General features: G+C 38.0%; 1 protein-coding gene across 1 annotated transcript in view; it reads right to left on the bottom strand.

Moving 5' to 3' along the window:
• Positions 1-3,929: 3,929 nt before the first annotated feature.
• Positions 3,930-15,948, bottom strand: part of NT5DC1 (5'-nucleotidase domain containing 1) — a 136,728-nt gene continuing 124,709 nt past the window's right edge. Inside the window, exons 11-12 of the mRNA XM_047763032.1 lie at positions 12,377-12,545; positions 3,930-5,547 (exon numbers count right to left, since the gene is read on the bottom strand). Of these exons, the coding sequence (XP_047618988.1) occupies positions 5,432-5,547; positions 12,377-12,545 (285 nt within the window). The 3' untranslated portion in view covers positions 3,930-5,431. The remainder of the gene's footprint in view (positions 5,548-12,376; positions 12,546-15,948) is intronic.

Here is a 15,948-nt window from a genome sequence, read left to right as displayed (position 1 = left end):
TTGAATCTGAAGATTGCCTTGGGTAGTATAGTCATTTTGACAGTATTCTTCGAATCCAAGAGCATGGTAATACCTTTCCATCTGTTTGTGTCATCTTCGATTTCTTTCATCAGTGTCTTTTACCTTTTGGAGAATGGGTCTTTTGCCTCTAGATAGGTTTATTCCTAGGTATTTTATTCTTTTTGATGCAGTAGTAAATAAAATTGTTTCCTTAATTTCTCTTTCTGATCTTTCATTTTTAGTGTATAGAAATGCAACAGATTTCTGTGTATTAATTTTGTATCTTGTGACTTTACCAAATTCATTGTTGAGCTCTAGTAATTTTCTGGTATAGCATCTTTAGGATTTTCTATGAGAAGTATCATGTCATCTGCAGTGAGTTTTAACTTCCTTTCCAGTTTGGATTCTTTTTCTTTTGATTGCTGTGGCTAGGTCTTCCAAAACTGTGCTGAACAAAAGTGGTGAGAGTTGGCATACTTGTCTCGTTTTTGATCTTAGAGGAAATGTTTTCAGCTTTTCACCATTGAGTATGATGTTAGCTGTGGGTTAGTTATATATGGCCTTTATTATGTTGAGGTAAGTTCTGTCTATGCCCACTTTCTGGGGAGTTTTTATCATAACTGGGTGTTGAATTTGTCAAAAACTTTTTCTATATCTATTGAGATGATCATATAGTTTTATTCTTCAGTTTGTTAATGTGGTGTATCACACTGATTGATTTGCAGATACTGTAAATCCTTACATCCCTGGAATAAATACCACTTGATCATGCTGTATGATCCTTTGTATTACTGGATTCAGTTTGCAAGTATTTTGTGGGAGATTAGTATATGCTCATCAGTATTATTTCTTTCTGTAATTTTTATGTAATTTTTTCTGTGGTATCTTTTTCTGGTTTTGGTATTAGGGTGCTGGTAGCCTCATTGAATGAGTTTGGAAGTGTTCCTTCTTCTGCAGTTTTTTGGAATAGCTTGAGAATGACAGGTGTTAACTCTTCTTTAAATAGTAGAAATTGCAGGAATTCCTGTCGTGGCTCAGTGGTTAACGAATCTGAATAGGAACCATGAGGTTGCGGGTTCAATCCCTGGCCTTGCTCAGTGGGTTAAGGATCTGGCATTGCCCGTGAGCTGTGTGTGGTGTGGGTCGCAGACGCGGCTCGGATCCCACGTTGCTGTGGCTGTGGTGTAGGCTGGCAGCTACAGCTCCGATTAGACCCCTAGCCTGGGAACCTCCATATGCCACAGGAGTGGCCCAAGAAATGGCAAAAAGACAAAAATAAATAAATAAATAAAATGGTAGAAATTGCCTGTGAAGCCATCTGGTCCTAGGCTTTTGTTATAAGTTTTTAAATCACAGTTTAATTTGTACACACAATTTGGTCTGTTCATGTTATGATTCTTTCGGGTCCACTCTTGGAAGATTGTATGTTTCTAGGAATTTGCCACAGACACCCCTCTCTCCAGGAGATCCTCCAAAACCAGTGGGTAAGGTTTGGCCCTGGCTCCTATGCAGCCACTACTTTTTATCTGTGTCTCAGTACACATGGGACCTTTTGTGTGCTAAGAAGGGATTCTCTGTTTTTCCCATTTCTCTGGAGTTCCTGCACCCAAGCCCTGTTGGCCTTCAGAGCTATATGCTCTGAGGACACCTCCTCCCAATGTCAGACCTTGAGGCTGGAGATCCCAACATGGGGCTCAGGATTTCTGCGACATAATTGTTCTCCAGTTTGTGTGCTGCCCATTTTGGGGTATGGAATTTTATTACATCATGAGTATGCCCCTCCTATCATCTGGTTGGGTTTCCTCTTTATGTCTTTGGATGTCTTTTTTCAGTTGGTTCCAGTTTTTTGTTTACTCAGTGGTGGTTCAGCAGTTGTGATTTTTGGTGTGCTTTTAAGATTGTGCACAAATTCCACACCCCAAAATGGGCAGCACACAAACTGGAGAAACAATTGTGTCACAGAAGTTCTCCCACAGGTGGGTATTTATTCTTGTTCCTTCCAGTGTTGAAGTTTACCCTTAGTGCTGTGCCTCTGGTGAAAAGAGGACATCCTCTGTGGCCACCCTCTAAAGACTAGTGTACTCCAATGGGGGAGTGATAGGAAGGGGGTAAAGCCAGCTACAAAGGGGAGGAGGAAAGGAGAGGAGCCCAAACTACATTAACCAGCTTTCCCCCAAAGGAACAATCTAAAAGTGTTGTCTTATACTGAGAATTCATCCCAGTCTAGATCCAATACTGTAAGACTTTTATGTCAGTCCACTGAGAGCGTGATTTTGGGGGTCAAACTTGTGCTTATGTATTAATGCTATTCCTTAGAAACAATGCAACTTGGAGCAAGCCTATTATTTAACCTCTGTGAATTTCAATTTCCTTGTCTGTAAATGTTTAGTAATTACACATACCTCATATGGTTGCTCCCTTAGGGAGTAAATAAGGCACATGAATTAGCCTGGTGAAGCGTCAGCGCGCCTTATCATTAATTTTTTTAGACTATTTCTGAAGATGGTGCTAGAGACTAATAAGAGGCATCTTTTTGAATACACCTTATGTGGGCTAGACAATACCCAAGGATTTTCAAGGACAGGTACAGGACCACACCGAGTGAATTAACTCTCAAATATATTCCAGTCAGGCACTAATCTAGAAGCCAGCTCTTATGATGAGAGCCTGAGAAGAAGTAAGAGAATGTTACTGCAACATCACACATTAAAAATAAAAAAGCTATCCATGTAATTCTAACATAGTCAGGGTTGTTATATACAAAGAGATAGTTGGATATTCCCTTTTGTACTAGTTTGTGATATAAATCATATAAATTTATTCAATTTTTATTCAAACCATTTCACTAAAACTGTGTGTGTAGATATATGTGTAGACATATATATGTACATATATGTATATATGTAATTGACCCCTGAGCAATGCAGGGATTAGGGGGTGCCAGTGCAGTTGAAAATCCAAGTATAACTTAGAGGTGGCCTTCTGTATCTGTGGTTCAGCATCCATGGATTCAATTCATTGTGGATAGTGTAGTACTGCAACTGCAGCATTTACTATTGAAAAAAATCCGAGTGTAAGTGGGCCCCACATGAGTTAAACCTGAGTTGTTCAAGGCTCAACTGTATATGCTTTAAATATATATAAAATTACTGTTGGAGATAAACGTTAGAGGGGAAATAATACTTGATTTCAATTTACAGCTGAATACACTCAGAACTAATTGACTTAAGATTCCAATTCATGGTTGAGTTGAAGTTTCTGCTACCTCAATATTCCAAAGACTGTTCTGACAAACCATTTGTTTGACCACTGGGCCATTCATATCTTTCCTTTGCTGATGAGACCAACAATAGCCACCCCTGAATTTATTTATAAGTATCCTTCAGATGATGTTTGCCTGTATGCTAATATTAAGCTTAAGTCCTCTGTCCATTAACACAATTTTCCTGCTTTCTTATTTCATGAATTTTGTTAATACACAGTTTTCTTCTCTAATATCTTTTTAAAAATTTTTAATATACCATTTTCTGATGATTATTATTTACTCTTCATATTACAATTAGAAACACTGGCAATTTTAGTAACCAAAAATTTAAAAAGTCTAATTACAGTCCAACAGAAAAACATTCATCAGAAGCACTGACTGACTCTGCTAGAAAAATGGGCAGAAACTTGGATATAAACTCTAACCTTCTCTTTTGACGAGATGAACAAAGGTGTGGTAACTTGTTCAGATTTCTTAGGTAGGTACATGTAAAAGCAGAACTAGAACTTCTAAACTCTAACAACTTTTTTTCACTCCTCAGTGGCCAAAAAAATACACAATAACTTCTTATTGTGGAGTTCTCATTTTTTTTCAATATTAACAACAGCAGTTTATAAGCATTTAAAGATGTATTATTCTGTGTCATTGATAAAATAAACATGTGTAAGGAAAAATAACTTTATTTTTAAAAGAAATCAAATGTCTATTGAAAGTATACATGAAACAGCATCTTTCATTTAAGCCTTAAGCTTGATAGTATGCTCTTTATCATACTCCAATGAGATTTTGGAATTCAATTTCAAAGATATTAACATTTATTAGTAGATATCAAAAAAGTTACTGACTTAAGGAAAAAAAAAATTCAGTAACTGTTTACCTACCCTGAGATACTCATCCCCACAATATATTTGAGAACTGAGCATTTAAAAATTTAACAAAATATTTTTCTTTCCATTGCATCCATTAATAGGCTAAATTCTCTGCTACAATCCAAGTAAAATGGTAGTGACCAGTATGTTTTCTGATACTGTCCATAATGGACAAAGTAAAATTACAGCATAAGGAGTAGCCAGGAATTTATGTTGTAAACATTACCTAGGTCCAAACATCTTAACAAACAGCTACTAATAACTACATATAGCACTAAGAACACAAAAGCAGTTTTTCTCAACTTTTTTTTTCATTATCACCCCCTTGCCCTATGAGAAAAATTAAATTTAATTAATAAATGTAACTGTAAATTATATTTCTCCCTAATGAAAGAAGTTAATACTAAGGAATAAGGTTTTACTGAGTAGGGTTGAAAATATGGAGGACCACAACCCGCTGCATTAAGATTTTTTTTCACCCCAAGAACCAATTTTTGTCCTTAAGGTGAATGAAAATGAAGTAAACAGACTTAACATTAACAGGGAGGAAAAAACCCTAATGGGTAACACTGGAGGCTGAACCTGTTGGCATATTCATTCATCCCTGTCCCGTACAGCTGTATGGTCTAGAAGACATCCTATTTCCTTGTTTTGGAAACCACAAAAATAGCATAAAACTTGATAATCTGGAAAAATAATCTCACTAGACTTGGTGTTCTTGACTATAGATTGAAACAGCAGGTGTAGATGAGTTATTCTTAATTCTGGCTGCATTTTCCTGGGATAAATATAAATACTCATTGCTCATCTGTATCCCCAATGTCTGGAGGTTATGGTCTAGCCAGTGGTTCTTAACCTTCAGTGTGAATTACACTATTATTAAAACACAGGGTGCTGTGTCCATTCCCACAAGTCTGCGTTTCCATCAACTTTGCAGGTGTTGCTGTGCTAGGGGTTTGGGGACCACACTGAGAACCACTGGTCTAGGCAAATGTGTAAATATGTATGTGTATATATATATCTCTCTATATATTCCCAAGTAATTCTCATCTCAGAATTACTGGTATAGGAAATATTAATAAGATTCTTTTTGGTTCTAAGATAATGAGATTTTAATTAATGGGAGTTGTTGGGTATCAAGATGATCTCTATTGAAAGGAGACCCATTGAAAAACATCAATTTCTTGGTCACTTTACAATTTGTCCCTATAAAGCATTTTACAGTATTTTTTGAAAATTAACATTTTTACAGTATATTTGCTGCATATATAGTTCTTCAGTTTTTAGTTAAGATACTTTATTTAGCTGTCAGCATCCCATCATTTAATAATACCAATGGAGGGTTTGGATAATAACCAGCCGTTTTTGAATTGTTTGAAGAGAACCTTGTAAACTTGTAGTCCAGGGGTAATTCTGGAAAAAAAAAAAAAGATTACTCTGCAGATCTTAAAAGGTCTTTCATAAAGAAACAAATCAAAATTTGATACTCATTAATAATAAAATGTTTTTAGAGTTTCATAATAATTTTGTCCCCAGATAGGTTGCACCTAGAATGAGTATAGATGTCTTTCCCTATACAATTGACAGTAATATTTTCAAATTACATTTAGAGATACTGCAAATTATTTTCAGAGCTCTAATTGGTGAATAAATTCTTTTAATAACTCTACATAAAAGTTAGCACATAAAATAGGAACACTCATCTGATTTTAAAAAAAACTAAATATTTCTCAGGCTTTACCGAGATTATGTAACTGGTAAAGGAAAACTAATAATCTTCATAGCCCTTAGTAATAAGAGTTAGTAAGAATAATCTTTGAATGCTTTGCTAAATAAGAATTCTAATATGCACAATATGGCAACTTTCTCCATATGAGAAGCATTACACACACACACACACAAACACACACGGGGAATGGGGGGAGAACATACAACTCATACTTTATTGATGATGGGACACTGTGACATCTTCATATATATATATCTCAAAAGCTAGCCTTCAGATATTTTCTTCCCAAATTTCTTCAAGGAACCATTACCAGAAATATTACAAGCGAAACATTATGATAATATGTCATGTAATGATATTCATTCCATACACAAATACTGGGCAGTAATCCTTATTTCACAAATTTCACAAGTAAAACATCATTTGGTAGTACTGAGTATTCTGAAAATGATACTAACATAAAAATTATACTTTATATTAAATGTCAGTGAAAGTCATTAAGACCCAGACATAATCCTTATGAGAAAAAAACTAATGCTAAAGACTGAGGTGAAAGAACACTGCCTTTCCAAAGCCAGAGAAAGCTAAGATGCTATAAAAAGAAAAAAATTCAGTATCAGGAAATTTCACTGGTCTTCACTGCTTTACTGCTTCAAATCGGCTGGAGCATATTTTGAGCTATGCATTAAAAGGTATTGGAAAGCAAATTGATAAAGCCGAATTTCAAAAACAGAGGCACCAAAATGATACAGGCTAAGAGTTGACCCAGCCACCTCTGTCTCTATCTTTCTTATGTACTTTCTTTTGTCTTTTTGCCTTTGCTAGGATATGGAGGTTCCCAGGAGAGGTGGTCTAATTGGAGCTGTAGCCACCGGCCGACGCCAGAGCCACAGCAACACAAGATCCGAGTGAGTCTGCGACCTACACCACAGCTCATGGCAGTGCTAGATCCTTAACCCGCTGAGCAAGGCCAGGGATCGAACCTGCAACCTCATGGTTCCTAGTTGGATTCATTAACCACTAAGCCACGATGGGAACTCCATGTACTTTCTAAGGTAAATATAGCTATACCTATATAAATAGCCTCTAGCATATAAATAGAGAACCAAGTCTAGGAAATACCCATGAATAAAGACACATTACACAAATACAAAAAGATTTTAAGAGACAAAGGGAGAGTAACAGGTTTGTTTTTCATTTCCTATCTCATTTAAAACAAAAATTTATTCTTTCTCCTGGCTAGCAGAAAAAATCTACTATAGTTAAGAACTCTGTGTTTGGAATAGCCGAACTGACATCAGATGACTGTTCCATTGAAACAAGGATCTCCAGATTGATTGGGGACTCTGCAAGGGGGAGACATCTGCATCTGTTTTTGAAAAGTCATTGCTGGGTGCTATTTGGAAGAAAGGAGAAAGATAGACAAAGAACCAAATTCTTATTTACCACAATAGTGTTCTATTAATCTCTGGGTACCCAATACACCATAATATCAACCATATCATCTAATGACTAAATGAAGTGAACCAAAATGAAACAAACATTCTTAAAACAGTTAAGTTCAATGTAAAATAACACAGAGAAGAACTCTTGGGACTTTTTAAAAAGATACTGACAGGATAATATTTATGTAAAGATTCTATCTTCAGTATGTCAACACGTCTAAAGCCATGACCACCACACTATTTTTCAAATAAAATCAAAACTAAATATGTCATACCAACTCTCTCATTCCTTCCCTGCAAAAAAAAAAATCTACTCGTTTGGCTTGTTTGACTACTGGTGAGTCCGACTAAGTATTTTCTCCTGAGAAAAGTTACAAGACAAAGGCTCTGCCAAGTTTTTTCCCAGGGTGCTGAGGAAGAAAACTGGAGGATGAAAATGGGACACACTGATGTCATTACTGCTTCTTTAAGGAGGAGTTATTATCCCAGAATATAGACTGGGGCTTATTTTCCATTTGTTTTGGAGAATTAATTAACTACTTCATCTGTTTAGCTATCTTATTTATTTATTTAATCATTTTTGGTTGTACCTGCAGCATATGGAAGTTCAGCCAGAGACTGAATCCGAGGCACAGCTGAGACTGGGTCATATACTGATATTCATTTCACACACAAATACTGGGCAGTAATTCTTCACAAATTTCACAAGTAAAACATCATTTGGTAGTACTGAGTATTTTGAAAATGGTACCAACATAAAATTACACTTTATATTAAATGCCAGTGGCTGTGGCAACACTGGATCCTTACCCCACTGTGCCACCACAGAGACAACGCTGATCCTTAACCTGTGCTGCACAATAGCAGGAACTCCTGGAGAAATATTTAAATCCTGGAATAATGGAGATTCTCTTTTTTGGACTCTTACCATTTCACAACCGCATCCCATTGAGCAGTTTTTATCTAGGTACTTTAGAGTAATTCAGTGACTTCCATTATCACACAACCCTACTCTCACTACAAATGAGTCACTTTGAAAGGAAAAAAAAGAGTGACATATAAAAATTGAAAAAAAGTTTAATTCTGAGCTGGTATCTCCTAGTTACAAGGTTCATTTCTTTAATAGGAAAATTGTACCTAAAAGGAGGAAATATGTTCTTTAATTTTATGTGTAAAGTATGGAATAAAATGAGAATGTTTTTTGGAAACTAGTGAGTTATTGCATTTACTGACATACTGGATTTGGACACCGGCACAGAGGATGAACCTTTTAGAAGGATACGTATCTTAGGGTCATCATCATCATCCTACCAATAACTCAGGTAAATATCTTGCTTTACTTCCTCTCACATCTGTCTTTTGAGGGAAATATACCCAGTTTAAGGAAGTAGAATCTGAGGTTCAAAAAAAGTAGACCTCCACTTCTGAATTAGAGCTGACACAACCATAAAAGCTGAGTATAATAAAAACATCAGAGTGAAGTCACCAGAGAGAGAGAGCTAAAGAGGCAACTAAGGCCCGAGGACATACAACTGAACAAGCAGCTGTGAAGTGAGCCAAGGTTCTGTCACAGCTTTATCCTTTAGGCACCTGAATTTTGGCTGGGGGTGGGGCAGGGACAGTTACTAGCAGCAGAAAAACTGGAAGAGATTTTGGCAGTCTTGAGAGGCTACTGAGACAAAAATTGAGGGGCTAGAATGTGCAATAAAGGAAGGGTGGAGGACTGGACTATGGACCCAAGCCCTTCACCAAATGCTGAAGGGAACTTCAGGAAACTAAGAAGTAAGCAGAAACCTACTTCTCTGTAAAGCACAGTGGATCTGGGATTAAGCTCTGACTTGAGAGAAGAGAGGATGAATACCTCTGACTCTCAGCGATAATATTTTTTTCTTTTTCTTTCTTTTTAGGGCCACAACTGTGGCATATGGAAGTTCCCAGCCTAGGGTTCCAATCGGAGCTGCAGCTGAGGCCCATACCACAGTCACAGCAATGCTGGATCCCTAACCCACTGAATGAGGCCAGGGATCGAACTCACAACCTCATGGTTCCTAGTCAGATTCGTTAACCACTGAGCCACAACGGGAACTCCTTTTATTATTTTATCCTTTAATGATTTCTTTACTGGGTATAGAATTCCATCAAGACCAACAGCCATTTTTTCCCCAGCAATTTATAGACAACATTGCACTGTCTTTGGCTGCTTTTGTTTCTGGGAGAAGTCAGATGTCAATCTCTCATTCCTATGCCATATTTATTCCTTTGAAATCAAGCTGTCTTTAATCTCTGATTGCTTTAATATTTCTTAATTATCTTGTTTTTATCATTTAACTTTGTGATTTCCTTTTATTTTGTTTCAGTTCTTTAGGCTTCTTAAACCTTTGGCTTGTTTCCTTTCATTGTTTTTGCAAAGTTGGCAGCTACTGCTTTTGGCTTATTCTCTCATCTTCTAAGATTCTAGTAATTATATAGAATCTTATTCCTTCTCATTATATCTCCTGTGACTCTTAGTTCCTCTTCGGTATTTTCCATGCTTTTTTCTCTTTGGGCTTCATTCTGGATATTCTCTTTTGGCCTAGTTCCCAGTACATTAATTCACTTTTCCTGTGCCTAGCCAACCATTAACTTCTTAATTTTGATCTTTTTAATGTTTCAGTTTTAGATTTTCTATTTTTTAAATAGTTTTTGTATGTCTACCAAATTTTTCATTCCTTTTGTTTCTGTACTTGGTTATTTTTGTTAGTGTAGTCTCTTATTCTTGGGTGCCTGGTTATTTTTCATTAAGTGCTAAAACCTTCTATTAATTGTTTTTTGAAATAAGTTGGGGAAGTTCTCGTAGAGTGCAGTGGGTTAAGGATTGGGCATTGCTGCAGCTACGGCACGGGCCAAAATCATGGCATGGGTTCAATCTCTAGTCTGGGAACTTCACATGCCATGGGTGCGGCCAAAAAAAAAAAAAAAAGAAATAATTTGAGCAGTGGTTAATGAATCCGACTAGGAACCATGAGGTTGCAGGTTCGATCCCTGGCCTTGTTCAGTGGGTTAAGGATCCGGCATTGCCGTGAGCTGTGGTGTAGGTCACAGACTCGGCTTGGATCCCGCGTTGCTGTGGCTCTGGCATAGGCCAGCAGCTACAGCTCTGATTTGATCCCTAGCCTGGGAACCTCCATATGCCGCAGGAGCAGCCCTAGAAAAGGCAAAAAGACAAAAAAAAAGAAAGAAATAATTTGAGTCCTAGAATTATGTTATTTTCCTCAAAAGAGAATCGTCATTGATTTTTACCAGGTACCTTAGGGCATTAACAATCTAAAATCTTCTCAATCAAACTTTAGGGATTCAGCTGATTATTATTACTATTACTTTGTCTTTCTAGGGCTGCATCTGCAGCATATGGAGGTTCCCAGGCTAGGGGTCAAATTGGACTACAGCTGCTGGCCTTATACCACAGCCACAGCAATGCCAGATCCGAGCCGCATCTGCGACCTACACCACTGCTCATGGCAACGCCGGATCCTTAACCCACTGAGCGAGAGCAGGGATTGAATCTGCGTCCTCATGGATACTAGTCAGATTCGTTTCTGCTAAGCCACAATGGGACCTCTGGGATTCAGCTGATTTAAAGCTGAGCTTCATTTCCTGTGAATGCCTATTTCTAATTCATCCTTACTTTAAAGTGACTTCCTTCAGGGACTCAACACAGATTGAAGAATTCACCAGGCCCACCCCTCCTTTGGCCGGCCCTACCCTCCATTTTCTATCCCTGTAGATTCATGAAACTACAGAAAAGGTCCATTCACTTCTTTGGGTACTTCCCCCTCCAACATCTTCTTTAATTTTTTAGCTATTATTTTACTTCTTTTTTTTTTTAAATTATTGGAGTATATTTGACTTACAATGACACATTAGTTTCAGGTGCACAGCAAAGTGAATCAGTTACACTTATATATGTTACATATATATATATATATATCCATTTTTTCCCCCATATAGGCTATTATAAACTATTGAGTAAATTTCCCTGTGCTATACAGTAGGTTCTTATTGATTATTTTATACAGTAGTCCATTTATAGTATTCCCACCCTCCCAATTCCTCCCTACCTCCCACAGTTTCCCCTATGGTAACCCTGAGATTGATTTTGAAATCTGTGAGTTTGTTTCTGTTGTCTTAAGTTCTTTAGTATTGTTTTTTTTTTTAAATTAGATTCCACATGTAAGTGGTATCATAGGATATTTGTCTTTGTCTGACTGACTTCACTCTGTATGATAATCTCTAGGTTCATCCATTTGTTGCAAGTGGTGTTATTTCAGTTTTCTTTTTTTATGGCTGAGTAATATCCCATTGTATATGTGTACCACATCTTCTTTATCCATTCATCTGTTGATGGACATTTAGGTTGCTTTCATGTCTTGGCGATTGTAAATAGTGCTGCGGTGAACTTGGCGGGGGGGGGCATTTTCTAATTATGGTTTTCTCTGGATATATGCCCAAGAATGGGTTTGCTGGATCATCTATTTAGCCTTTTAAGGAACCTCCATGGTGTTCCCCATAGTGGCTGTATCAATTTACATTCTCACCAACAGGGTAGGAGGGTTCCCTTTTTTCCATACCCTCTTCAGCATTTATTGTTTGTAGATTTTTGATGATGGCCATTCTGACTGGTGTGAGGTGATACCCCACCATAGCTTTGACTTACATTTCACTAATAATTTGAGCATCCTTTCATGTGTTTTTTGGCCATGGGTGCCCTCTTTTGAGTTAGCAAACAGGGGAAAAGAAGCCCCCAAAGTCAGGTTCACCTTACTTGGCCTCCTTAATATGCTGTCCTGATCATGGTCCCCTATCTCTCTATCCTGTGAATCCAGGAGGACTTACAACAAACTTGTCTAGCATCGGTAGTCAGCTCCAGCAAACAGGTAGGTCCTAATTACCTATACTGCCATACCTAGGTGATCCCCACCCCCAAATCTATACATGTCATGGGAAAATTTTCTTCTTTTAAAGAATTCTAGTACTTCAGGTCATTACCATCCAGTAACAGATAAAGCTTTTTAAGTATTTTCCCCCTTACCTGCTATTGTTTCAATACTTGGGATTGCAATAGTGCTGTAAGCACTGATTCTCTTACAAGACCATGTATAAACCAAGGAATCTTTTGTATTTTCCAGTCCAGAAACTGAATCGATAAAAAAAGAGCCCCATTTTTTAGATAATGCATTCAGAGGCTTTGCCTTCGGTCCCTGAAATAAGAAACAGAATAATGAAACTGATTAATTAGGGTTCAACTTCACTGTAAGTTCCCCCCCCAACTAAGTAAACCAAAACAGAGAAACAATATATGCACTTCATTTCAACTTGAACCAGATGGTACACTATATCAAAAGTAAAACAAATCTTAGTAGTCCTTCAAAACACTCCCCCTTTTTCATCCTTCGGGCCCTAATGTGGAGGCCACCCAGGATGTTTTCCTTGACTCTTCACACTTAGGCTGGATCAGCTCTCTCCCTCCATTTTCTCACGCTCTTGAGTTTATCCCTAATGCAGTACTTCTCATGCCGTCTTGCAGTTATACTATTTACTGTTTGCCCTGGACATTTTGGAGAAACAAAGAGTTCCATATGCCTTTAGATTCATGACTCTTTGTGCTGGAACTCATTCTGTGAAGCAAGATGAAAATAAGTTTTTGAGACGATGGTGTCTGGAAATTATTTAGCAAAAATCTATTTGGATTTCACCAAAAGGTATTTCAGAACAGTGTGGACTATGAATATCTATGCTTCTGTGTATATATTTAGGGTGAATATAAATATAATTTCTCAAGGTTTAAAGAGAAATCTATAGGGTAACTTTATTTAGTTCACTGTTTTTTCTAAAATAATGAGTCTGAGAAGAAATGACTCATCTCGCACACACTATATGCAGATAATGGTTCTGCAAACAGAGTGGTAGAATCTAGGCAGCATATTATTCCTTTGAAAAGAGGAAAACAGACCTATTTACTGTTTCTGGTTCAATGTAATGTGGATGTCTGTCTAAATATTTGTATCCTTCCAAAATTCATACGTTCAAATCCTAACCCCCAAGAGGATAGAATTATGAGGTGAGGGCTTTAAAAGGTGCTTAGGTCATGAGGCTGGAACCCTCGTGAATGGGATTAGTGTCCTTATAAAAAAGACCCTGGAGAGAGAGCTTTTTCCTTCTGTCTTGTGAGGGTTCAGGGAGAAGATGATGGTCTATGAAGAAGTTAGCCTCACCAGACTCTCGATCAGCTACCACCATGATCCTGGACTTCCCAGCCTCTAGAACTGGGAGAAATACATGTTTACTGTTTATAAGCTAGCCAATCTATGGTATTTTGTAAAAGCAGCCAGAATGGACAGATGCTCATTTTCGTTCATTCTGCGGTTGAAGTTTTTAATGATTCATTTTTTCTCAAATATAAAATACATAAATACTAACTAAAACAATCATGTCATTTCTTGAATATATCCACAAGGAGCACTTATCTCCATTAAGCCTTTATATCTTATAGCTATCATTCTGTAAGAGTAAGTGTTCTCACCAAGTTTCTATCTTCTCTTTTTTGCTAGTCTCTCTCCCTTAGACAGTGGCATTCCAATTGTACTCACTTATCCTATCTTCCAGATACCACTTTAATCTCAGCCTCCAGCAATTTTCAAAGAAATGGGTTTCAGCATTAAACCAATCACAACTCTCTCCTCACAAAACCAGCTCTTTCTGGTAACCTCCATATTTCTTTGAACAAAACCCAACATTTCCTTGTTGGCTGCGCCTAAAACAACCTGTTTTTTGAGTCCCAGTTCCTACCACTGGCACCAAGCTTATCTGATGCGCCTCCAGAACGTCAGCCACATTCTCTTCCCATTTCTCACTGGTCCACCACTTGTTCAGGTTTGTAGTACCTATAGTACGGGCTGCTCAAGCAGCCTCCCACAGAGCCCCTGCCCTTCAGCTCAACCTACCCTTCACACAGCTGCTAAGCAAAAGCATCAATCCTGTTACTTCCATATTCAACTGTGAGTGGTTCCTTTGGCTGACAGACCTACACATCTGCTATTTTATGGTCAACACTCTGTACTGTAGCCCGTACATTACAATCTCTGTACACTTATTCACGTTGTTTCCTGAACCAAGAATGTTAGCATGTCCATCAGTTGAAAATGTACCTGCCCTTCAATGCTGACCTTGAATTCTACATTTTTTATAAAAATTTTCCCCAATTCTTCTCAATAAAGTATCCACCCTGTCCTGTTTGTAACTCTTTTTTTCTAACTTGTACCCTCCTGAGGCAACTAAGCTTTATCTGTGTATTCAAGCTCCTCACCCCCTTTATCTGCAGACTAATATGTTCTGTAAAAAGGAGCTATGTAAGATTCAATTATAAGTCCCTAATATTCATAATAGGGAGGCTTGCACAAATTAAAGACTTAGTATATGCTGAACAAGACAATGGTGTCAGACTGGTTGTTTAACAATAAGTGGCTTTATTAAGATATCTCTGGCAATCCAATAAGTGCTTACTTATGTCTGATAGTTGTGATGCAGTTTTTGAGTAGTGTTCTGAAATATGTGTATGTGTATGCACCCAATCCTGTCCCTCAACCATGGTGGGTGGGACTGATAAGGACGTTACATACATGTTCAATGGAGCAACGGTGGGGTGGGGAGGAGGAGTCTGATGATAAAGGAACATTATTTCAATTCTATCTTGGGCAATAAGATCTTCAAGCTGTTGACTCACTATTTCCTAAGAGCCAATTACTAATTCTTTGTTCATGATGGGTCTACAACTAAATGACGAGAAAAGGCATCTGTGGGGGAAGGACGAAGCTACTGATAATGTAAGGCTGAAGGAAACATTCCCACTGATTCTTCATTTGCTTATTGCTCTATCTGCATCCTCAAATCATTGCGAAGAAAAACCAAATTTCACTTTAGTGGAAACCTCCTCCAAAATCACTCAAGCTAGAAGGCCCACCTTCTGCAGGGTTATTTATACCTCTTCTTCACTCAGTCCACAGAACTTCCACGGTCACACCGAAGACTACATGCTATTCAGTGGAAAACGTGTAGACACCAACTCCCTTATTCTAACATTCTGTTGTCTTTACTTGCAGCTGTTTTAAAAACAGACTTTATTTCTTAGAGCAGTTTTACGTTTACAGATAAATAGAGCAGATGGTATGTTGGCCCTGCTCCACCTCACCCCAGACACTGTCTTTATTATCAATATTTTGTATTCATGAGTGTGGTACACTTGTGGGTTTTTTTTCTTTGTTTGTATTTGCTTTTTAGGGCCGCAGGTGCAGCATATGGAAGTTCCCAGGCTAGAGGTTGAATCGGAGCTGTAGCTGTTGGCCTATGCCACAACCACACAATGCCAGATCCAAGCTGCATCTGCTACGTGCACCACAGCTCCCGGAAATGCTGGACCCTTGACCCACTGAGCGAGGCCAGGGATCGAGCCTGTGTCCTCATGGATACTAGTCAGATTCATTTCCATTGCACCACAACAGGAACTACGAGTGCGTGTACATTTGTGCTCCACTGATTTTCCCCCTTCCCCTTGAACCCTGGGCACCCGCTGGTCTGTCCCTATAGCTCTGTCTTTTCCAAAATGTC

The sequence above is a fragment of the Phacochoerus africanus genome, chromosome 2 (assembly GCF_016906955.1).
Source record: "Phacochoerus africanus isolate WHEZ1 chromosome 2, ROS_Pafr_v1, whole genome shotgun sequence".
Lineage (NCBI taxonomy): Eukaryota > Metazoa > Chordata > Mammalia > Artiodactyla > Suidae > Phacochoerus > Phacochoerus africanus.
This window is presented reverse-complemented; position numbering and strand designations above follow the sequence as displayed.